Genomic DNA, 24,672 nt, shown 5'->3' on the forward strand with positions numbered 1-24,672 from the left:
GGTCAAGGCCTCCCTTGCCAAGTCTAAGGGCGGTAAGAGCAATTACTGTTGAGTCCTGCCCCAAAGGCCACAGGTGCGAAGCTTTACACCAAGGCCACGGAAGCGTAGCCCAGAACGAAGGTCACCTCTGAAGCTGACTGAGCCCCTCTGTAACCTTGTCACAAGACCCCTGATGATCACTAACAAGCTTCCTGGCTCCCAATTAGGCAAAGATGCCCACTCCAGTAAACACCCTATAGCGCCCCAACCAATCACCTCACACCAACCTTCCAGCAGGAATTTTCTTTGTCTTGAAACTGTAAAAATTGGCTCTTAACCCAGGAAATCAGTCAACTTTCCCTAGTCTGTCAGGTGGTTGGCCCCCTGAGCTCACAGTGCCCACTTTATCTCTGCTCTTTGTTCTTAATAAAAACTCACTCCCTTCTGAAATGCTCTATGTCTGGAAATTCTTTTCCAACCTGCATTCAGACTGCCTCAACAATTACCATAGATGCCAGTGTTTGCTTTTCCAACTACCCATCCAACCCCACCAAATTACAGTAAAAGATGGACTTCCCTGGTGGTCCAGTAGTTAAGAATCTGCCTGCCCATGCAGGGGACCTGGGTTCAATCCCTGGTCCAGGAAGATCCCAGGTGCCACGGGGCAACTACTGAAGCCCATACCCCTAGAGTCTGTGCTCCGCAACAAGAGAAGCAGCCGCAAGGAGAAGCCCAAGCACCACAACTAGAGTGGCCCCTCCTCGCCACAACTAGAGAAAAACCCATGTGCAACAACGAAGACCCAACACAGCTAAATAATAAATTTTAAATAAATAAATAAAACGTAGACCCTTGCACTACATTTTACAGTTTACAATGCATCTTCCCATAAAATACTCTTCATCAATCTTCATAATTTTTCACAACCAATATAGTACCATTTGATAGATGAGAATACTGAGCCAAAAGTGATTCCCTGCAGGCACTCAATAAAAATAAAATAAAAAGAACAGTGCTGCTGGGTGTCCAGTGAAGACTTTCCCTCCAGATTTCACAAGTCGTGTTCTCTCTGCACGTCAACACTGCCACCCATCCCTCAGCTTTCTAGAGAACTAACGGGATCTTTAAAAAAATGTAAACATAAGGAAATTGTAAATACGTGGTTGAAACATTTTAGAAAAAGACCACAGGCAGGGCAGGGGACATGATGCCAAAAACAGATCAGTTTCTGGGAAAAAGCCTGGGCCCGAAGCAAAAATCATCACTGGGACAGAGAATACTATGTAGAAGCAGCAACCCTAGCGGAATCCTGGGGGCTCCATTCCCACCCCAAACCACAAAATGAGGGCCTTCTGCACATTTAAGCAATCTCCACCCAGATTCCACACCAATTACACGGGGGGCCTGCTAGACAGCCCTCCTCCTCTCCCCCACCCCACCAAAAATACTTGATTAATGAGAGGGCAGCTTAAAGCCACGGGACTGTGTCTGCCTTTCGACGGTCCAGAGGGCGGCCTGGCACCAGCCCCAGCCGACACCCGACCCTCCTCCAGTAACGACCCACTGGGCGATGCCTCCCTCTAATTACCAGGCTCAGGGCCTGGCAGTTATTTAGAGAACCAGTGCCCGCTCCTCACACAGATACTCGTGAGGCCCAGGCTGCAGGCGCCGTCTGCTGAAAGCTGGCTCCCTGAAGCTGCCACCAACCAGGACTCCACTCTTCAGGACCCCACTCTCCAGGACCCCCTTCTGCTGACCCTGGGCCCAAGCTCGACAGCAGCATGTCGCTTGCACACACAGCTGCTGAGTACATGCTCTCGGATGCCCTGCTGCCCGACCGCAAGGGCCCCCGCCTCAAGGGACTGCGCCTGGAGCTTCCCCTGGACCGGATGGTCAAGTTCGTAGCCGTGGGCTTCCCCCTGCTGCTGGTGTCACTGGCCTTTGCCCAGGAGTTCTCCTCCGGTAAGTGGCTTCCAAGCCCCAGCGGGCCCTGAAGCAAGACAGCCCCCACACTGTCTAGATCACATGACTCCGGCCGGGCATCACCCAACAGGCAGATTACGTATCTGTTTAGGATGCCAGCAAAGCTGAGATGCAAAATATTGTGAAAGTCATTTCCAAAATTTTGTAATTAAAAATAGCCTTAATTCCAGCATGCTTTAAATCATCACAATAATTAGTTTTATTTTGATTTTCTTGGGGATGAAAGACATTAGAATCATATTGTCTTTTCAGTACCTGTAAAGGTTTTAATTAGGCTTTAGATAAATCTCTTATCTTCTTGGGGCCTTTTCTTATTCCCCACCTCCTGGATTATTGACCTGAGAACAGGTTAAGTGCCTGACAGAGCCAGACAGCATGACAGGTGCTCAATAAATCCACTCTTTCATCTTCAAGAACCCCAGCCCTGTGCACAAACACTAACAAATACATATACCGAGTGGTCTAGGTGCTAGATTAATTCAGCCAATCTGCCACCTCTATTAAAGACAATGTGCGCTTTCTCAGAATCGGGATTTGTTTTTCTTAATATTTCTTTAGTTATTTGGCTGTGCCAGGTCTCAGTTGCAGCATGTGAGGTCTAATTCCCTGACCAGGGATTGAACCTGGGCCCCTGTATTGGGAGCACAGAGTCTTAGCCACCGGACCACCAGGGGAGTCCCTCAGATCTGGGATTTCTGGCTCTTTTTCTGGTTGCATAGTGAGCTCCCGACCTTTCCCAAGGAGGTGTGTCAGCCTTGCCCTACTTCTTCATTCACCCAGAAAGCTAGGGCCTGGGAAGAAGACAGTGCCTGACAGATACAGAGATGGTCAGAGTCCTGGAAGTGACCCCTGGAAAGCTCTTATCTGATTGTCCCTTAGCTCCCTGTTCCTCCACCCCTACCCAGGGCTGCCTCAAGTTTTGTTCCTGTTTCAGGGTCTCCCATCAGCTGCTTTTGTCCCAGTAACTTCAGCATCCGGCAGGCTGCCTACGTGGACAGTTCCTGCTGGGACTCCCTGGTTCACCACGAACAGGATGAGTCTGGCCAGTCCAAGACGAAATCCCTCTGGCCTCACAAGGTAAAGTGGCTGGGGCTCTACTTTCTGGGTGGAAGGGGAGGGACTGAGTCATTAAGTTCTCCCCTTGCCTGCCCCTGCCATTTTATTTTGGTCATTCACTTTCATGTTTCAGACATTCTTCAAATATCTGGTCATACTTGCTCACCCGCTTCTATCTGACTGCCTCAGGTTGAAGCAGTCAGTTTAAAGGGATCCCTTTGGGCCATTTCATTAGGAAAACCTCAAATATCTGCTGATAACAGCTGCAATCTGATATTCTGGACTGGTCAGTTTTCCCAAGAAGAATCAGTCAGTCCCTAACTTGTGCAGAGGGGGCAGCAGGCAGTTGGCATCAAGCTTGTCTGCCAACCCTCTTAGAACTCAATTGTGAGTGTCAGCATCCAGTACTTACACAGTTCACTGCCCCCTGCCCCCATTTTCAGTATGGCCCCCTGCCCTCAATGGACCCAAGTGCAGAATCTGTCTGATTTAACATTTCCAAAGAATAAACCATAAGGGTGGTTGGCTGAGGGCATCATGTTTCAGAAAGGACCTGCAGATCTGTTTTCTCAGTATTCCTGTTTCCAGCTCCACTTGCATCCCCACTTTCAGACATAGCTGGTTATCTCCCATTCCTGAGCCTTTCTGCTTCTGTGTGTGGTGAAAAGCAGCTTCTGGCCCCCACCTCAACACCGCATCCTCTCTGCAGGCTGGTACCCTCTATTACACATCTGCTTCCCAGGTTTCAACACTCTGCCACTCTTGTCTCCTCTCCTATTTCCCTTGTCCTTATAGGATTATGGGGGGATCCCCTTATTGTCATTCTAGTGAGGTTTCATGAGGGAGCAGAAGTACTATGTATGTACAATTTACAGTTTTAAACAGAGTCACTCATAGCATTTTCTAGCTATGACAATTTACAGCTTATGACAGTTATGACACTTTACACCTCAAAATGCCACAGTTCTAGGACCCAGACAAAACCAGAGATTTTACCAGGGGGGAACGATGGGGGAAGGGATAGTTTAAGAGCGACTTGTACACACTGCTATATTTAAAACGGATAACCAGCCAGGACGTACTGTATAGCACAGGGAACTCTGCTCAATGTTATGTGGCAGTCTGGATAGGAGAGGAGTTTAGGAGAGGATAGATACACGTATGTGTATGGCTGAGTCCCTTTGCTGTCCACCTGAAACTATCATGACATTGTTAATTGGCTATACTCCAATATAAAATAAAAAGTTTAATAAAAAAAAAAAAAACAGAGACTTCATAGAAAGAGTTCACGAGGTGTCTGTCTCTGGAAGTATTCAAGCAGGATCTAGACAGAAACAAGTTCAAAGTACTGCAGCGGGGATCTACATGTCAGAAAAGAATCAAATTGCCAATCATGAAATGTCCTGAGAGCTCTTAAAGCCCATATTCTCTGGCTCCACTTTAAACCTATTGAAACAGAAGCTCTAGGGTGAAGAGTTCATTTTCAAGAAATATAATTTCTTAGACAGGAGTGAAAATGTTCCCATTTTTTCTCGTGGCCTAATATGACTTTTCTAACCTGTCTCTCATTTAGTTCGGAGACACACACACACACAACCAAATATGCACCCTCCCTCTTTTTCTTCAGACTATAGTTTGGAGAAGTTATAGTCAAGTATTTATTAAAGGTATGTGTTATTTGCTCAGTCATGTCCAACTGTTTATAACCTCATGGACTGTAGCCTGCCAGGTTCCTCAGTCCATGGGATTTCCCACGCAAGAATACAGGAGTGGGTAGCTGTTCCCTTCTCCAGGGGATCTTCCTGACCCAGCGATTGAAAAAACATCTCCTACTCTACAGGCAGATTCTTTACCATCTGAGCCACCTGGGAAGCCCATTTATTAAGGAATTAAACTCCAAAATCAAATTGCCTGGGTCCAAATCCTGTTCACTCACCTAGTAGACACACAACCCTATGGGGGTTTCTCAACATTTTCATACTTCAATTTCTTGGTCTATAAAATAGAAATACTGATAGTACCTGACCCTGAATGAAAAATGCATATTTAGTACCCAGCATACATGTCCTTAACTCTCTATAAGTAGAGTTTTTACTGTGTGCAAAATAATGGGCCTAACCTGTTAGGTGTGGTGAGCATGAAAAGGAGCCATAAGGAAAAAGCCTTCATCTCAGGGAGTAAACATTATAAAGAACAACACCAAATTTATACACACCTCGACATCAGCTTCCACACACAGAGACCAGACACAGCACCCAGGGAATCCAAGACAGTGCCTGATGTGTAGTTTGGTCTTACCAAGAATCCAGAGAGGAGAAAAAGCCACTGTGTATGGGGGTGGGGCGAGCGGGGGTGGGGGAGGGGTGGTGGGCAGTCTACATGGAGGAAATGGGCTCTGACTTCCTCCCTGGAGAGTCTAAATAAAAGTCACGTCAGGGCACCCGGCAGCATTTTGAAAGCTAGTGAACTCTGGAGGTCTGATGTTAAGAATCTGGAGTGGTCAGAGCAAGAAAAGTGGAAGACTGAGAATGAGGTGCTCCCCACTAGACTGCCATAATGACCATGGCCATGATCTCTAGGTGGCTACCCAGGATAACGTGCATGGGGAGTGGGAACAGGCAGCTAGCGCTCCTTCTCTTCCCTTCCTCCCTTCCTTCCAGTCTCTGTCTATCTCTCTCTGTCTCTCTCTACCTTCCCCTTCCAAGGCAGGAATCAGCGAATGAGATCCCTCCCTCAGCACGCTCTCTGCAAGGCTGCAAGGTCGGGGCAACCCTGGGCTGCCCTCCTCAGCTTTCTCTCACCCTGCAGGCCCTTCCCTACTCACTGCTGGCCCTGGCCGTGGCCATGTACCTGCCGGTTCTGCTGTGGCAGTATGCAGCCGTGCCGGCCCTCAGCTCAGACCTGCTGTTCATCATCAGCGAGCTGGACAAGTCCTACAACCGCGCCATCCGCCTGGTGCAGCACATGCTGAAGATCCGACAGGAGAGCTCGGACCCTGATGTGTTCTGGGACGAGCTGGAGAAGTGAGTTGTCTTCTCCCCTCCACACCTTTCCGAAAGACTGCGTCGAGCACTAAAATGGTACCTTGCAGGGTAATCTTAAAACTCTCCTCTGTGCCACCCTTCTCTAGAACTCAAAGTACTTAACACATCACCTCATTAACATGCTATCATCTATATACAGGGAGAGGGAAAAGGGGTGTGCCTCCAGTTTACAGGTGAACCCAAAGTGGCACAAAGGGGTTAACCTCTAAAAGACCACTTTTTAAAAAATCTCTCCTGAGGTTTTTTTTTTTTTTTTTTTATGTTGCAGATATGCAAACTTTTTTTTTTCCATTTATTTTTATTAGTTGGAGGCTAATTACTTTACATCATTGCAGTAGTTTTTGTCATACATTGAAATGAATTAGCCATGGATTTACATATATTCCCCATCCCGGTCCCTCCTGCCACCTCCCTCTCCACCCGATCCCTCTGGGTCTTCCCAGTGCACCAGGCCCGAGCACTTGTCTCATGCACCCAACCTGGGCTGGTGATCTGTTTCACCCTAGATAATATACATGTTTCGATGCTGTTCTCTTGAAACATCCCACCCTCACCTTCTCCCAGAGTCCACAAGTCTGATCTATACATCTGAGTCTCTTTTTCTGTTTTGCATATAGGGTTATCGTTACCATCTTTCTAAATTCCATATATATGTGTTAGTATACGGTAATGGTTTTTTTTAATTATTCATTTATTTTCATTTTTGGCTGCACAGTGAGCAGGCTTCTCATTACAGTGGTTCTCATTGTGGAACACAGGCTCTACGGTGGGCAAGCGAGCTCAGTAATTGAGGCACAAGGGCTTATTTGCCCCACGGCATGTGGAATCTTTCTGGACCAGGGATCAAACCCATGTCCCCTGCATTAGCAGATAAGATTCTTAACCACTGGACTACTAGAGAAGTCATAAAAGACCACTTTTCCAGAACCTTGAATGGCTCCTCCCAGGCCTGCAGGAAAAAAGGTCCAAGTTCTCCCAAGTATTTTTCCTAGGCCCTCCACACACTGTTATCAACTACTTTGTCAAGCTTCTCTCAAACTTCCAAGTAACAGAAACCATCCATGCTGCCTGGGCAGTCTTCCTTTCTCCAGAACATGCCATTCATTCATTTAAGCACTCATCTGACATTTAGGGAGCACCAGACACAGCTCTGGGTGCTGTGGAGAGGCGTGTGTACATGTGCATTGAATGAAGAACGGGTAATATTGTATTGAGGGTAACCAGACAACGAATGAGCATAACACACAAATAAATTATATGGTAAAAGATAAGTGGTATAAAAAGAACTGAACCAGGGTAAGGGATTCAGGAAAACTGGGAGGAGGAGGGAGGCACAGTTTTAATTTGGGTGGCCAGGGCAGGCACCTAGTTTGTGCACATTTCTATCCTCTGAAAAAATCTCCTCCCCTGTCTAGCTTTCTGAACCCTATCTACCTTTGGAAGATCAATCTAAAACAATACTCTCCATAGATGTTTCTGAATACTCCAGCTCACACCATGGTCTGTCTCCTTTTACAACTGCTGTAGTTTATATCCATCCTTTTAGCAACAAATCAAGCATTATTTTCATTTCATATTTGCATGTCTCATCCACCCTTCCCTGAAAGCCAGACTGTAAGCTTCTTCAGAGCAGAGACTGGATTACATATACCTAAATACAACTCTCAACAAACACTTGTAAGCACACTTATTTTTATAAAATGAATGAACTGGCCTAAACATCACACACAAAGTAAACAGACTAAAAACTAGAACATGGTAATTTAGAATCCCAGACCTATGCTAATTTAATAAATCAGTGCTTCTTAAGACTCCTGTTTCAGCTTAGAGATTTAGTCTGCCCTGCTGGGAAGAAATTCAGAGTGATCAGTCATTTATTACTCACTGATCATTCACTGGGTTTACTGCATTGCATTCATAACTTGGAGAATTAAGATACACTCATGTTTATGCTCAAAAAAGATAGATGTTCCTGTGAGCCAAGAATACCATGCTGGATACACAGACTCTGTTACTTCCCCCACGCAGCTCTCAGGATATAGTTTGTTTTTAATTTTGTTTTAAATTTTATTTATTTATTTGACTGTGCTGTGTCTTGGTTGTGGCATGTGGGATCTAGTTCCCCAGCCGGGGAACGAACCCAGGACCCCTGCATCAGAAGCATGGAGTATTAACCACTGGGCAACCAGAGAAGTACATCAGGATATAGTTGATTTTTATTTTTTTTTTTTTTGGCTGTGCCAGGTCTTCGTTGCTGCATGGGCTTTTCTCTAATTGTGACAAGCAGCAGCAACTCTCTAGTTGTGATGCACAGGCTTCTCACTCCATTGAATTCTCTTGTGGAGAACAGGCTCTAGGGACCACGGGCTTCAGTAGCTGCAACACGTGGGTTCAGTAGTTGCAGCTCCCAGGCTCTAGAACACAGGCTCAGTAGTTGTGGCATAGGGGCTTAGTTGTTCCTCGTCATGTGGGAGCTTCCTAAACCAGGGATTGAACCCGTGTCTCTTGCATTGGCAGGTGGGCTCTTTACCACTGAGCCACCAGGGAAGCCCCCTCAGGATATAGTTTTAAATGCTTCTTCCTAACCTTGGCCACTTTCTTCCCCTGCCCAGGGCTCGGAAAGAACGGTACTTTGAATTCCCCTTGCTGGAGCGGTACCTAGCCTGTAAGCAGCGCTCACACTCACTAGTGGCCACCTACCTCCTAAGGAATTCCCTCTTGCTCCTCTTCACCTCCGCCACCTACCTGTACCTGGGCCACTTTCACCTGGACGTCTTCTTCCAAGAGGAATTCAGCTGTTCCATCAAGACAGGGCTGCTACATGATGAGACCCACATCCCCGACCTCATCACATGCAGGCTGACCTCTTTGTCTGTCTTCCAGATTGTCAGTCTCGCCAGCGTAGCCATCTACACGCTGTTGGTTCCAGTGATACTATACAACCTCACACGGCTCTGCCGGTGGGACAAACGGCTCCTTTCCATCTACGAAATGCTCCCAGCTTTTGATCTCCTCAGCAGAAAAATGCTGGGCTGTCCCATCAATGACCTCAATGTGATCCTTCTTTTCCTACGAGCCAACATCTCTGAGCTCATCTCTTTTAGCTGGTTGAGTGTCCTTTGTGAGCTGAAGGACACAGCCACCCAGAAGCACAACATTGACACCATGGTTGATTTCATGACTTTACTGGCTGGCTTAGAACCCTCAAAACCTAAACATCTCACCCATGGGATGTGTGATGAAAATCCTTAGTTAAGAAACTGTGAAGCAAGAAGTCCTATGGAAAGTAAAAATCTCTCCCCTTTTTCACAAGCCTCTGCACTAATATACAAAAACACCCATGTTAGGATTGCTAAGCTTGGATTTAGCTGAGTCGAACATCCTGTATTATGCCATCCCAAAGATGAGAAGATAAAATCATCATATGGAAACATCTGAAAGTTGGAGCTGAAGAATAAAATAAAATATATATATATATTAGGTCTACAGCATAATATGAAGACAAGAAGAACACTGAAACTAGAAGTTTAGACATTGTAAAAAGGGAGAAAGTTCTATAGGCTATTCATGGAGGCAGGTTTTTCCCACTGTATTTACTCTATGGCCTTTTAGGATAAACAGTTTACCATGCTCTCCTTCAAAGTCTGCCCAGGGTCTCCTCCTTCAAGAAGCTATCCCCATCTCCACACTCCTCCCCCAACTGAGTGTTGCCATATCGTCTGATACCTACCTCTGAGATAAAACTTACTACACTGTATTAATATAGCCCATGTACTTGTCTTTTCCACTTAAATAAGTTACCTAAAGTGTGTGTCATCATAGGCACTAATAAATAAATATTCTTCTGAATACATAAGGAACAAGAAGCTTTGGGAGATGTTTTTCCTGTAGCTGGCCTGAAGTTGGGAACAAATTGAACAAGAGGACTCTGATGCTTTGGAAAGCATAAAAGCTGCTAGAGAGTTCTATTCTTCTCTATCAGGAGAAATAACTGAAATGAATGAAGCTCTAGCAGAAAATCCACGGTGTGTCAACAAATTTTGTTATGAAGATGGTTGACTGATCAAGATAACACTTGGTAACCCTTCAGAACTAGATGAACTAAAGAGCAAAGAAGCATGTGAGAAATACATAGAATCTATTGGACAACACAGTCCACAGAGTCGCAGAGAGTCGGACACAACTGAGCGACTTTAACTTTCACTTTCACTTCACTGAGGAGTGAAACTGGAACCCTTAAACTAATTTGAAATGGAAAAAAAAGTCAAATATGGAAATAAATAATTATGTAAAATTATTACACCACAACTGGAATATTAAGCAGCCATCTAAAGTTACATTTATAAAGAAGTTGTAATAACATTACAAAATGACTATAACAGTGGTAAGTGAACAAAAGAGGAAATATTATATTATCATCTAACCTATGTAAATATGCATTAAAATATGAAACATAAAAATTACTACATATGAAATAGATAAGAACAAGGATGCACTGTATAACACAGGAAATCACAGCCATTATCTTGTAATAACTTTAAATGAAATATAATCTGCAAAAATACTGAATCACTATGCTGTACACCTGAAACTAATATATTGTAAATCAACTATACTTCAATTTAAAAAATTAAACGTGTTAAGTGATTCATCTCGTGTAGCAGATGTTTGAATTTTTAAAAATCTTTATATTTTCTGATTTTTGCATGAACTGTTTCATAAATCATAAGGAAGTGTTTCTAATGAAAAATAAAATGTTAATGTAAATGCCACAGAAATCCATTGGCCAGAGAAGCTTGCAAACTAAGATAAATGACAGTACTTTCCTTCCCACTAGGTAGGATATATGTAATATACACGGAGGAATAGTAAAAACAAAGTCAAATCATGAAGCCTGCAAGAAAAAAATACAGCTGAACATCAAATAAATCAGGCAGTTAGCAAATAAGGATTATAAGAAGAAAAAGAAGAAAGAAAACTCTTCCTGTCAATTAGAACAATCTATTTTCAGGTTCCAAGGTAAAGTGCCAATCTATACTATGAAAGGTATGAATATGGATAGTTGGTCGGCTGAAAGTATTCCTGGCAATTTCCGGACATGAATCTATAAGGCTGCCTTGAGTATGTTTGTAAAAGCACACTAGAAACATGAGGTCCAATGGGGCACCTTACACTATGGATGGACATAAAGGACTCATAACCTTTCTCTCTGTGGGAAAGCCATTTTATCAAGACTCTTGCCACTATTCTTCCAATTTCTAGAAACGAAGTACCTGAATTTTTTATCCTAAACCTCTTTTTTTGAACTGATCATAAGTTTCTTATTTAAGCTTCAGGTTTTTCTCCAGTAACTTACTGTTTTGACAGTGTACATATTTTTCTTAATTTCCATATACAATTCTAGAAGTCTAAATTTTGACTATCAGTTCAGTTGCTCAGTTGTGTCTGACTCTTTGCGACCCCATGAAGCGCAGCATGCCAGGCCTCCCTGTCCATCACCAACACCCAGAGTTTATTCAAACTCAAGTTCATCAAGTCGGTGATACCATCCAGCCATCTCATCGTCTGCTGTCCCCTTCTCCTCCTGCCCCCAATCCCTCCCAGCATCAGGGTCTTTTCCAATGAGTCAACTCTTCACATGAGGGAGCCAAAGTATCTGAGTTTCAGTTTCAGCATCAATCCTTCCAATGAACACCCAGGACTGATCTCCTTTAGGATGGACTGGTTGGACCTCCTTGCAGTCCAAGGGACTCTCAAGAGTCTTCTCCAACACCACAGGTCAAATGGATCAATTCTTCGGCACTCAGCTTTCTTCACAGTCCAACTCTCGCATCCATACATGACCACCGGAAAAACCATAGCCTTGACTAGATGGACTTTTGTTGGCAAAGTAATATATCTGCTTTTTAATATGCTGTCTAGGTTGGTCATCACTTTCCTTCCAAGGAGTAAGCGTCTTTTAATTTCATGGCTGCATTCACCATCTGCAGTGATTTTGGAGCCCAAAAAAATAAAGTCTGCCACTGTTTCCACTGTTTCCCCATGTATTTGCCAGGAAGTGATGGGACCAGATGCCATGATCTTAGTTTTCTGAATGTTGAGCTTTAAGCCAACTTTTTCACTCTCCTCTTTCACTTTCATCAAGAGGCTTTTTAGTTCCTCTTCACTTTCTGCCATAAGGGTGGTGTCATCTGCATATCTGAGGTTATTGATATTTCTCCCAACAATCTTGATTCCAGCTTGTGCGTCCTCCAGCCCAGCGTTTCTCATGATGTACTCTGCATATAAGTTAAATAAGCAGGCTGACAATATACAGCCTTGACGTACTCCTTTCCCTATTTGGAACCAGTCTGTTGGTCCATGTCCAGTTCTAACTGGACATGCATACAGTTGTCTCAAGAGGCAGAATTTTCAGAATTTTCCACAGTTAATTGTGATCCACACAATCAAAGGCTTTGGCATAGTCAATAAAGCAGAAATAGATGATTTTCTGAAACTCTCTTGCTTTTTCGATGATCCAGCGGATGTTGGCAATTTGATCTCTGGTTCCTCTGCCTTTTCTAAAACCAGCTTGAACATCTGGAAGTTCACGGTTCACATATTGCTGAAGCCTGGCTTGGAGAATTTTGGGCATTACTCTACTAGCATGTGAGATGAGTGTAATTGTGCGGTAGTTTGAGCATTCTTTGGGATTGCCTTTCTTTGGGATTGGAATGAAAACTGACCTTTTCCAAATTTTGAGTATACACAACAGTAATTAGGTATCAGTACAGAATCTTTCAGTTTATAACTCTCTTTCACCTCATCATTCTAAAGCGCATACCTGGGTTTTGAGAAGCCTGGGACCCAGAGGCTCACTCTAGTTAGTGGCATGGCTGGGGGGAGAAAAAGAATACTGCAAGCCTTTTACCTTCCAACCCAGTACAGTTAACAATACCGCATTCTAAAGAACTGTCTATTCTACTTATTTGATGATATCAAGCAGATCTTGGTTACAGAGTTAGAGCTATGTAAGTTTAACCACAGAAACATACTTTCGGTTTCCTTACGCAAATATTTACAGAGTGCCTACTTAGTGCAAGCTCCTTATTAAAAGTGCCCGTTAAACCTTCCATCTTCCCTACTAATCTGAAAGCAGGGGACTTCTTTTTTCTATTCACCACTGTAATCCCAGTAAAATGATAGCGTAGTAGGCCCTCAGGAAAAATCCATGCGAGCTGTATGAAGAAAAGAAGCAAAGACAACAGTAGCCCGCTTATGGCGCTCCAGCGCGTCGTACAATCGGGGAAGGCCAATCTAAGGAATGTGGAAGAGGTGCTGAAACACTTTGGGCTGACGAACCGTGTGATTTTTGTGTGTTGGTCTTTAGCTCAAGAGTAACAAGCCTCAGCTAAACACACACATGTACACAAGGTCTCAAACGGTCGTTTCCAGCCGCTCTCCCTCTTCACCAGGCCCCGCCCTCCTCTCCGGCTCCGGAGCCGCGGATCCGCCCTGCGGAGACCGAACAGCTCCCAGCACCGGAAGTTACGTGAGGTTGACGCCGTGACGTAACCTCCGGTCGCGGCTGGCTTCCGAGGTAGACGCGGAAGTGCAGGAGGCGGCTGCTCTAGTCAGGCGCTTGGTGAACCTTCCAGAGAGGTCGGTTTTTAGAGGCCTGCTCCCTGGCCAGCCCAGACTAGACCAAGCCGGCGTTGAGGGCCGCTCCTCAGCCGAAGGGCTGATGCAGGCCGCGCCCTGGAGCCCCCATAGCGGGGCCGGACCATGAGTCTGCTGGGCAGCCTGGCCTCCTCGCCGCGAGACCCGCTGCAGTCCAGCAAGGCCAGGATGAAAAAGCTCCCGAAGAAGAGCCAGAACGAGAAGTACCGGCTCAAGTACCTGCGGCTGCGCAGAGCGGCCAAAGCCACGGTTTTTGTAAGTATGCCGCCGCTCGGGCCTTCTCCACTTTTAGCCTCTCCTAACTCCTGAAATCTTTCCCCGAACTGTTCCCCTTCCCAGAGTGGCAGTGTTAATAGAATGTTAGCTCTTCCAGGGTACATTACTTGTTAGCCTTGTGCGAATTAGGTAATTCCTGTAATTCTGTTTCCTCGTCTGCAAATGAGCGCTAACTACCTACCTTGCTGAGTTAATGAAGATTAAGTGAAGAAAGTTAAGGGGCCAGTACCTAGAAGATGTGTCAGTAAGCTTTAGTCATTATCATTATTGCCACAGAATTCTTGGAAATGCCTTTGGTTCTCCAGAGAAACTTGAGAACTATGGCAGAGCCCTGACTCCCAACAAGTCAAACACCTGATTCTAGTTTATTACTTCCATTACCGCAGCCTGTTTCCCACGCACTTCGCACACCCACAGCCGACCCCTTCCCTGAACAGGCACATGAAGCTTTCAATAGTCCCCGCTTTTATTGTAGATGCACCGGCTTTATTGAATGAATGAACTCTTTCAATGGTTTGCCATCCACAACCCTTAGACGATATTGTGGCTTGCTCAAGCGCAGCTCAGTGCTTGGAGATAGCAAGTATCTCAAATGTCCTCCCACATGTGAATCAACACCTTACCTCTTCGCATACCAAAATTTGCTTAGCTTTTTTGGATGCACAGGGAAAGGTTTGGCAATAGAACACTTATTCTGAGGACATTTATTTGGCACCTGCGGAGAAAAGTAAGAAGAGCAGAATTAAAAGGATTTGGTGTCTAACTGATGTTGCCTTTCTTTTATCCCTGAATATCAGCGGTACCTAAAGCTTGGCATCTGTATTATTAGGCTGTTGGTTCCATCAGACCCATGAAGAAGGTTTTGTGAAGGAGAAAGGTATTGTTTTGATCGTTCAGCATTTGAGGTCCCGACTGTGGACCATCCAGATTGAAACAGACTCCTCAGGACTCATGTTTGGGAGATCAGTGGCGCCATCAGTAAAGAAAGATGATGCTTGAATACATGTAAATAGGTTATGAAGTTTAAAATTTTATAGACTAGGCTTGATTTTGTTCCATCCAGATTTTTTCTCTTTAAGGTTCATTACTGCATGGTTTGCTTTGGGTTAGGTTGGATTTATAAGCTCCCTAAGAGTCAAGGCACTTGGGAATGAGGACAATCCCCATGGTTATAAGGGTTGAGCTAAAGTATCGATAGATTTAAGCAGTATGGCCTTCTTGCTGCTGAAGTCTACCCTAATTAAGGTGACCGTATGTGTTGATCTTCCTGGGACAACCCTACTTTGCCGTATTATTCTGGAAAAATTATTACTAACTCCCCCTTTTCACTCAGAGGTGGTGCAGTTTCCAAATTACTACTGTGCCCATAGTAGAAGTTGGCCCTGCCTTTACTTACAGGTTTGTTTACAGTTTGTCTGCAGTGTAGACTGGCTCTTCTCCCTACCAACACATACCTCTTTGGTTTAGAATATAGTTCCTCTTCTCAGCGTACTTTGATCTTTTATTCCTTTTGTGTGATTATATTCCAAATTTTTCTTCAAGGAAAATGCTGCTATTTGTGATGAAATTGCTCGTCTTGAAGAAAAATTTCTTAAAGCAAAAGAAGAGAGACGGTGAGCTGGGGTCACTTTGTGTTCAGAATCATATTTTTGGTGATTGATATGGTATTAGCACTCTTGGGGGTTTTTTCCTCCATCAAGATATTTGTACTTTGCACCGGCCACCAGTGTGATCCATCTTTCTGACAAAACCCTCTGACCACATCTAATAAGTAATCTTATTATAACTCTGCTACTATAAAAGCCAGGGAAGAAAAAAAAGCTGCATTTTTGCCTATAAATATTTATTCAGTATGTAGTACTCTTTGAGTGAGCAGCAGAACTTTACTTTTGTGACTGTGATCATCTCTGCATGTACTTCTGACTTCCTAGTGCTTGAATAAAATACGGACAGAATAATATATGAGCCAAAACAGAAGCTCATACCCCTGCTTCCTTTCTTCCCCAACCTCAGGTACTTGCTGAAGAAGCTCCTCCAGCTGCAGGCCCTAACTGAAGGGGACGTACAGGCTGCAGCTCCTTCCCACACCTCCAGTTTGCCCCTGACTTACAGTGTGGCCAGCTCTGTGGGAACCCTCCAGGGAGCTGGGCCGGTTTCTGGGCCAACCACTGGGGCTGAGGAACCATTTGGGAAGAAATCCAAGAAGGAGAAAAAAGAAAAAGGCAAAGAGAACAACAAACTGGAAGGTACCTTGGGGAGAGGATATCAGTTGTCCTGGTGGCTCAGCAACTAATGACAAGAACCTGGTCCTGACTGGTAGACACTCGGCCACAGAGATGATGTAAAGTCTCGCTGGTCCTTAAGCACCCCTGGTAAAAGCCCATGAAAACCAAGTGTCTTCAAGCCACTCCGGGTAGAGTACTCACAGTGAGACCTGATTAAACGTAATGGGAGCAGTTCAGGGTCTCCCCCACTTCTCCTACACTCCCAGCTGTCTGGGAGCCTCCAGTTCAGTCTTTCCTAGAGGCAGGGAAATGGGCTCGGTGGCCTTTGAGCACACAGATGGCTTGGGAAATTGCTGATCTTATAAGTGAAGCCTTATATACAAAATATAAGGCTTCTAGATCCTAAGCACTGATGCTGAAATTGGTTACAGCCAGGTGGGCGGGTTAGAAAGATGAACAGGGCTTTGAGGAAGAGCCCCATGTGCCCTTTCAGTGTGTGCGTGAAACCAGGATTGGCTCATTGCTCTTAGCATCGTGTAAGTTTTTTCCCTTCCCCTCAGCATTGGGAGGGGCCTAAAGTGGGTGACCCCAGATTTGCGTTTCAGTTCTGAAGAAAACATCCAAGAAAAAGAAAATGGAGGCAGGTGCTCGCAAGCCGGTTCAGCCCATTGCCCTGGACCCCTCAGGACGGCCTGTGTTCCCCATCGGACTAGGGGGCCTAACAGTGTATAGCCTGGGGGAGGTGAGTGAGCCCAGCAACCAAGAGAAAGGAGAAGCAGAGATTCGGGAGTGGGGTTGAGCCTTCCCTCCCTGTTCCCATTAGCAGCAGTCCCTTGCTGATCCAGAGCAACCCCTGAAAACCTCCAGTCCCTAGGAAAGCAGATTGTTTTCATCGGCTACACATCCTGCGCTCTGTCTCTCTGATCTGAGTCACTCTTTGCAGCCCCAAGGTGGTTCTAGAGGCTTCCACAGTACCCTGGGTTTTTCGGTTCTCCGGCGACCTCAGTGGCAAGTTGGGGGGAATCTTTTCTTTTCTAGATCATCACCGACCGACCTGGCTTCCATGACGAGACTGCCATCTACCCCGTGGGCTACTGCAGCACTCGGGTCTATGCCAGCATGAGGAGTCCAGACCAGGAGTGCCTGTACACCTGTCAGATAAAGGATGGTGGCACGCAGCCTCAGGTACCCGCCTTAAGGATAACTGCTGGGGTTTGTTGGTTTTTTCCCCCCTCTTTTTCTGAGCACCTTCTCTGTGACAGGCACTCTGCCAGTAACTGATGGAGCCAGGATGTGAACCTGCATCTGTGTGATTCCCCGACTGACACCCCTTCCCCCGAACCGTTCTGCTCCTCACGTTAGTGGTGACCATGTGAGGCCTGACCAAACTGCTCGTGTGTGAAATGTATGCTTACACTTGTGGAAGATTAGTGTGACACTGCCAGTTCAGGTGGAACTGAAATGGAGGCAGCAGAAAACTACATATTCACTTTTGACTGCACATGCTCTTTTTCTTTTTTAATGTATTCATTTATGTTCAGCTGCACTGGCTCTGCATTGCTGCACGTGGCTTCTCATTGTGGTGGCTTCTCTTCTTGAGGAGCACGGGCTCTAGGCATGCAGGCTCAATAGTTGTGGCGCATGGGCTTAGCTGCTGCACAGCATGTGAGATCTTCTGGGACCAGGGACTGAGCCCGTGTCCCTTGCGTTGGTAGGCAGACTCTTAACCACTGCGCATCCTCTCAGTACGTGGTTCAAGACGGTTCATTTTCCCACACCATGTCCTCTGATCCTTGGGGAAGATAGACTGTTGTCAGAGTTGCAGGCTTCGCTGTCTGATGATGTTGCAGATGGCTGGAAAATGGGGTGGAAGCTTTGAGCAGAAGCTGAGAGCCTGTCTGCCACTTGTGGATAATACTGCATCACTCCTATCCTTGTTAGAAGGCTCTTAAATGCAGCTGAGAGTTCTGATGACCTTGGCCATGCAGCATTTCTCTTTAGACAGTGTTCTGACAGACTTGATGTTGTAGCAATGTTTATAACAAATCTATGTATTTAAGGAAAATCTAATCAGAATCCTTATAGAACGTAAATGGCAACCAACAAGCCGGTCCTTAATTCCCTCTGAAAGTGTTAGTTGCTCAGTCATGTCCGACTCTGCCATCCCATGAACAGTAGCCCACTAGGATCCTCTGTCCATGGGATTCTCCAGGCAAGAATACTGGAGTGGGTTGCCATTTCCTTTTCCAGAGGATCTTCCTAACCCAGGGATTGAACCTGGTTCTCTTGCATTGCAGGTGGATTCTTTACCATCTGAGCCACCAAGGGAGCCCTGAAAGACACATGCTAAAATATTTTTGAAAACACAGATTCTGTAGGGGTTTTTGTTTCTTTTATTAAGCCATTAGTCCATCCAGACAGAATTTTCAGGTACTTTGTGAGCTTTCATTTTTTTCCCTGACATCAAGTGACACCTTTGAAGTGAAATGAAGTGGGCTTTTCTTGTGGTTCAGCTGGTAAAGAATCTGCGTCTAGTGCGGGAGACGTGGTTTTGATCCCTGGTTGGGAAGATGCCCTGGAGAAGGGAAAGGCTATCCAGTATTCTGGCCTAGAAAATTCCACAGACTGAGCTTTCATTTTTTTCCCTAACTGACATCAAGTGACACCTTTAATGTATACTAAATACGTGTAATACTTTGTTGTGTTTCCAGACAGTTCTATTTCATCTATTTGACTATAAATGCCAATGTGACTTTTACTTGCTTTAGCTTCATAGAATGTTCTATACTATAATATGTTAAAACATAGAACAATACTTTTATAGTCCTAGGGTGAGGTGAAAGGTTTTCTTCAGCAAGATGTGAAAAGTAGAAGCTATAATGGAAAATAGTAACAGATTTGACTATTAAAATTTTAAACACTTCTGAATGACAAAAACCACCATAATCAAAGTTAAAACTCAAGCAACAAACAAGAAGAAAACATATCACAGTGGATTAAAATCCAGATTCTTGTAGTCTAAGATATAAAAGCAATCAGATGAGAAAAGAAAAAAAAAAAAAACAGGTATTTCACAGAAACAGTGCAGATGGTCGATGAGAGCAGACATCACTTGTAGTTAGGGAGATGAAAACAAAACAAAAAGATCTCATTTTTCTCATACTCAAATATCAGATAGATAATAGCAAATGTTGGCCAGTGTGTAGGAAAACAAGTACAAATGGCATTAGTAGGAGTGAAAATTGTAACGTTTCTTTTTTTGGAAGGCTGCTGGGGTAGTATCAACAATTTTAATGTGTGACTCTTTGATCCAGGATACTTCTAGATATTCTAGAATGTCTTAGAGAAATGCGCAAATGTGAACAGAAGAGTTACATATAACAGTATAATTGTGACATTATTTGCAATAGCAAGAATTTAAAAGTAGCCTAAATATCCATCAGTAGGAGAATGGTTAAAAATTAAGATATATCCACCTTGTGTAATATTATACAACAGTTAAAAGAATGAAGTAGAGAAAGATCCCAAGACCAAAATAATACATTTTAGGCTTTTAACTGTGCTTTGCTCAGATAGGATATATAAGTGTACACAAAATATAAAAGATTGGAATTGGCATGATCAATATCAAATAGAAGAGCAACCCTGAAATATTTGAAGATAATTGTTCAGTTTTTTCATGAATTAGCTGAGAAATCAATATAAACCATCAGAATGTTAAATTTGCAACGTGTGTCATTGAAATAACAAAACCATTCTGACTGAAACTACTCACAAGATAATTTATTATTGACAAAATTGAAAGAGCTCTGAAATTTGACACAGGAAGATTGAATCAAATGAAATTATAACCACAGAAGAAAACTAACAGTAGTAGAAGCTACTCAGTAAGGTTTGTTTTGAGTCTAAAAAAAAAAATTATAAATGTACATAATTGTAAAGATATATATACTATATATAAATATATATAGTGTGTGGGTGTGGGTGTATATATAGAGATATATAGAAAATAGATTAATCCTGTGTGGAATAATTTGATTAAACTTTAAAAGACTGGAAACTGCTTAATTGAACTTTATAGAAAACCAGTTGGTCATGGAATTTAACTGACTAAATATAGAACCTGTTACAGAAAAGAATTTAATTTTCTTTTTTTTGCCAGAAGTCTAAACAGTATAGAAAACTCGTCAGGGAATTGTTGGCTAGATCACACTTGTTATAAAATAACTTTGCTGGCAAAAATTCCTCAGTATTAGTAGAATCTTGATCTAACAGTTTCTTTTTATAAACAATCAAGATATTTTACAAATAAAGTGAAATGGGGATTTGTAGTCAAAATGGCCTAGATCTCTTCCTAGATAATGTAAAATCAACATAAGATTATGTGGAGAACAATCTCATTTGTTTTAGAATATCTATATTTATAGCTTATAAATATGTTAGTGGATAAGAAAGCATCTGGAAAGATATGGAAAAATTAAGCATTGCCCTCTGGACAGTAGTTAAATAAAGGGTGTAGAATCGAACGGCTGAAAGCCTTCCTTTGTTTTATGGCTTGGAGTGTCTAACAGCCAAGACACTGTTAAACAAGAGGTGCACCTTGCTTCAGGTTCCAGAGTGAAGAATAGCAGTAGCAGCAGTTTGACTCTGCCACCTTCTCCCTGAAGACTGGGCTCATTGCTCCTTATCTTTCTCAGTTTGAAATTGTTCCTGAAGACGACCCCCAGAATGCTATCATCAGCTCCTCCGCTGACGCCTGTCACGCCGAGCTGCTCAAGACCATCAGTGCGGCTATGTAAGTTGACCAGTAACTGGCAGGCAGGCTAGAAAGGTCAGTTGGGGTACAGTGAGACCTCCTCTCTTGCTTTTAATGAGTAGAGATCCCTTATTGTATAGAAAGCTAGCCTGTGTCCTTGGCGTATCTTGGCAGCTACAGTCTCCAGACTCTCCAAGTCAGGAAAGACTACTCTGTGTGTTCATACTCATCTCTCAGCTCTCAAGCAAAAATTCTCTCTCTCCCATTTAGGGGGAAACTAATACCCAACCTGCATCCGTCTGGAGCTGACTTTTTTGGGTTTTCTCATCCAACCATCCACAACCTGATCCAGAGTTGTCCAGGAGCTCGGAAATGTGTCAAGTAAGTGGGATTGAATCCATTTCCTTGAAAGAAGTTCCATGATCCGTGGGCCAGGGACTAAACTGGTGGTCACTGCTCTGCTCATTCCTCTTATTTATTGAGCTGCTTCTGTACCTAAGGCACAGTATTGTCTTCTGCGGCCTGTGGACAGTATCCCGCTGTCCTGGAGGTCTTATTTGTGTGCATCACGACAGCAAACGGATGGGGAAGTCCTGCAGAATAAGTGTCACTAGAGACGCCTGTCTGTGTGCTTTTCAATTTTGGTTAGTTGATATGTTTTTCAGATATATATGGGAGAGACCTAAATAAAAAAATACCTGATCCCTTTGGAGGGACGAAAGGATCGTTAACAGCCAAAAGATGACTCAGTAATGTTCCCTGTGGTCCTGCAGTTACCAGTGGGTGAAGTTTGACGTGTGCAAACCTGGAGACAGCCCGCCACCACAAGAACAGCTAGAGAATGACATAGCTACAAGCTTTGAAGCCTTTCAGAGACATAGCTTTGATGAAGATCATAGTGATCCCATTCTACAAGGTATCTTTTTTATTTTTCCCTTCTGGTTTGCAAGTTGGCCATTTTTAAGCTGCCCTCTTCCTTCATCGCTGAGTATCCCACTGACCTGGGCAGTGAGTGACAAAGGCTTTCCCTGCTCCAGCCACAGGTAGCCCTAGTAGAAGTCTCAAGGCATGGCTGAGATTCTGGGGTGGCTCACCAGGAGCTTAGGGCAGCTCATTTTCTAAGCTAGATAAGTCCTCAGCAGAACTCTCAGGGGAAGTTTACTGTGGGAAACATCACATGTAGTGAGGAGATCCATGGCCTTGGTCCTGCCTATGCTCCATGGATTCCCCCCACAAATGAGTGGAGTGATCAGGGGATCCAGCATGGGAGTCATAGGGAGAGCTCTGGATGGGAAATGAGGGAAGAATTAACTTCTTTGTCTTTGCCTACTGTGCTCTGTAACCTTAGGCAAGTTACTTAATCTATTTCAGCCACAGTTTTCTTTTTTTTCTTTCTTTTTTTAACATTTTATTTTAGTTGATTTACACTGTTAATTTCTGCTGTGCAGCGGAGTGATTGTTATACATATATATTTTATATTCTTTTATGTTTTGTCGCTTGATATTGACTGTAGTTCCCTGTGCTATACACTCGGACCTTGTTTTTTATCCATCATGGATGGTTTTTTATCCATCCATCCACGAGATACCCATCCATCTTATTCATGTATATACTAGTCCGCATGTCTGGTCTACTAATCCCAAACTCCCAGTCCTTTCCCCTCCCTTGGCAGCCACAAGTCTGTTCTCTATGAGTCTGTTTTTGTTTTGTGGGTATGTTCATTTGTGTTGTACTTTATATTCCGCATTTAAGCAATATCATATGGTATTTGTCTTTCTCTTTCTGACTTCACTTTGTATAACCTCTGTCCATCCATGTTGCTGCAAATGGCGTTATTTCATTTTTTTTTTTAATTGCTGACCTATATCCCATTGTATGTATGTATGTGTATATATGTTTACATACCACGTCTTCATTCATTCATCTGTCAGGCTATTATGTTGCTATGAACATAGGGGTGCACATATCTTTTTGGATTAGAGTTTTGTCTGGGTATATGCTCAGGCGTGGGATTGCTGGATCATATTTATAACTCTAGTTTTTTGAGGAACCTCCATACTGTTTTCCACAGTGGTTGCACCAACTTACATTCTGTCAACAGTGTAGAAGGGTTCCTTTTTCCCCACACAGTCTCCAACATTTATTATTTTGTAGACTCTTTAATGATGACCATTCTGACCAATGTGAGGTGGTACCTCATTGTAGTTTTGATTTGCATTTCTGTAATAATTAGGGATGATGAGCATCTTTTCATGTGCCTATTAGACATTTGTATTTCATCTTTGGAGAAATGTCTGTTTAGAAGTTCTGCTCATTTTCAGTTGGGTTTTTTTTAATTGTATGAGCTCTTAGTATGTTTTCAAAACAAAACTATTGTCAGTCAAATCATTTGTAAATATTTTTTCCTAGTCCATAGGTTGTCTTTTCGTTTTACGGTTTCCTTTGCTATGCAAAAACTTTTAAGTTTGATTGGATCCCATTTGTTTATTTTTGCTTTTATTTCTTATGCCTTGGGAGACTGACCTAAGAAAACATAAAACATACAATTTATGTCATATGTTTTGTCTGTGTTCTCTTCTAGGAGTTTTATGGTGTCGTGTTTTATATAAAATCTTTAAGCCATTTTGAGTTTATTTTTGTGTAGGGTGTGGGGTTGTGATTGATTTACATGTGGCTCTCCAGCTTTCCCAGCACCAATTGCTGTTATTTTAGCCAGTTTGTGTCATTGTAAAAGTAAACATCTGTCCTGTCTCATCAGACAAGGTCAGAATTGGGCTGACAGATGCGAAGGAGTTGAAAGAATTAAAAGGATATGTATGTGTCTGATCAAGCCAGTCTCCTAAGATTCCCAGGCAGCAGTGGAACTCAAGGAATTTTTTTCTCCAGGATCCTTGGACCTCCCGGAGCTTCAGCCCACAGCCTTTGTGTCTTCTTACCAACCCATGTTTCTGACCCATGAACCGTTGGTAGATGCTCACCTACAGCACCTGAAGTCTCCGTCGCCATGTAGCCCATCTCAGTCTTCCGACTGAAGTAAAAGGGATCGATACCACATCATTCTCATCAGGATGGGTATTTTAGCTTAAACTAAGTAACATTTAGATTATATAGAAGAAGGCAGCAACTCAGGAGTGAAGAAGATAGTAAATTAACAACATTTTGTCACAGAGGTTCCTATGGTGACAGCTTTCCTGGGAAAAACTTCAACTGTTTTATTTTTAGTAATAAATTTCTGTTGACAGTTCTGCTTATTTTCATCTTGTTGTCATGATATAATCAGAATCTTACACCTTCTGACAACCCTCCGCCCTTATTCTGAGCCTGGATCGTTGACTGTAAGTCTCAGCCCCTGCAGCTGCTTTATCTTCATGTTGGTGTGATCTGAATCAGATACTACTCTTCCCCAAGCTGGAAGGTCCAGTCCAAAGCCCACTGTTCTTTTTCACATTTCACAAGAGGATTCAAAAAGTCATCTCTAGCCTTGTCTACATCCCCTTTGTGGCTCCACTGAATACATTGAAGCCACACATTAACACAAATAACATGATTGGTTCCCATCCTCCATAACAGACTCACCCCATCAGTTCATTAGTCGTGTAATAACACTGCATTCTATATGAGAATTTTCTGGACTCCACTTAAAGCATTAAGGTAGAGGCTTACCCCATCACTGAAACCCAGCCAGTTCACCTC

The 24,672-nt window shown here is 43.5% G+C and overlaps 2 protein-coding genes across 3 annotated transcripts; both read left to right on the forward strand.

Annotated features, from left to right (window-relative positions):
• Nucleotides 1–1,760: 1,760 nt before the first annotated feature.
• On the forward strand, nucleotides 1,761–9,314 carry PANX3 (pannexin 3). Its single transcript, XM_020912751.2, has 4 exons — nucleotides 1,761–1,941; nucleotides 2,897–3,039; nucleotides 5,827–6,041; nucleotides 8,675–9,314. The coding sequence occupies exons 1-4, from the start codon at nucleotides 1,761–1,763 to the stop codon at nucleotides 9,312–9,314; spliced, it is 1,179 nt and encodes a 392-aa protein (XP_020768410.1).
• A 4,295-nt stretch (nucleotides 9,315–13,609) lies between these two features.
• Nucleotides 13,610–24,230, forward strand: TBRG1 (transforming growth factor beta regulator 1). 2 transcript variants are annotated; one of them, XM_020912749.2, is made up of 9 exons: nucleotides 13,610–13,976; nucleotides 15,540–15,610; nucleotides 16,011–16,243; nucleotides 16,828–16,964; nucleotides 17,261–17,407; nucleotides 20,920–21,017; nucleotides 21,249–21,359; nucleotides 21,752–21,894; nucleotides 23,866–24,230. In XM_020912749.2, exons 1-9 carry the CDS (start codon nucleotides 13,827–13,829, stop codon nucleotides 24,009–24,011), a joined length of 1,236 nt encoding a protein of 411 aa, XP_020768408.1. In that variant the 5' UTR covers nucleotides 13,610–13,826; the 3' UTR covers nucleotides 24,012–24,230. The 2 variants fall into 2 exon arrangements, with proteins under 2 accessions (XP_020768408.1, XP_070313427.1); XM_070457326.1 differs by lacking the exon at nucleotides 23,866–24,230 and adding an exon at nucleotides 22,016–23,534.
• Nucleotides 24,231–24,672: the final 442 nt, after the last annotated feature.

The sequence above is a fragment of the Odocoileus virginianus genome, chromosome 28 (assembly GCF_023699985.2).
Source record: "Odocoileus virginianus isolate 20LAN1187 ecotype Illinois chromosome 28, Ovbor_1.2, whole genome shotgun sequence".
NCBI lineage: Eukaryota > Metazoa > Chordata > Mammalia > Artiodactyla > Cervidae > Odocoileus > Odocoileus virginianus.

What these genes read in the sequence shown, in the direction of transcription:
- PANX3 (XM_020912751.2), top strand. Translation starts at nt 1,761, where the DNA reads ATGTCGCTTGCACACACAGCTGCTGAGTACATGCTCTCGGATGCCCTG. An exon ending in TGCCCAGGAGTTCTCCTCCG is followed by an intron (nt 1,942 to 2,896) that starts GTAAGTGGCTTC and finishes TTCCTGTTTCAG; the next exon opens with GGTCTCCCATCAGCTGCTTT. An exon ending in AATCCCTCTGGCCTCACAAG is followed by an intron (nt 3,040 to 5,826) that starts GTAAAGTGGCTG and finishes CTCACCCTGCAG; the next exon opens with GCCCTTCCCTACTCACTGCT.
- TBRG1 (XM_020912749.2), top strand. Translation starts at nt 13,827, where the DNA reads ATGAGTCTGCTGGGCAGCCTGGCCTCCTCGCCGCGAGACCCGCTGCAG. An exon ending in AGAGAACAACAAACTGGAAG is followed by an intron (nt 16,244 to 16,827) that starts GTACCTTGGGGA and finishes TTTGCGTTTCAG; the next exon opens with TTCTGAAGAAAACATCCAAG. An exon ending in CAGTGTATAGCCTGGGGGAG is followed by an intron (nt 16,965 to 17,260) that starts GTGAGTGAGCCC and finishes TTTCTTTTCTAG; the next exon opens with ATCATCACCGACCGACCTGG.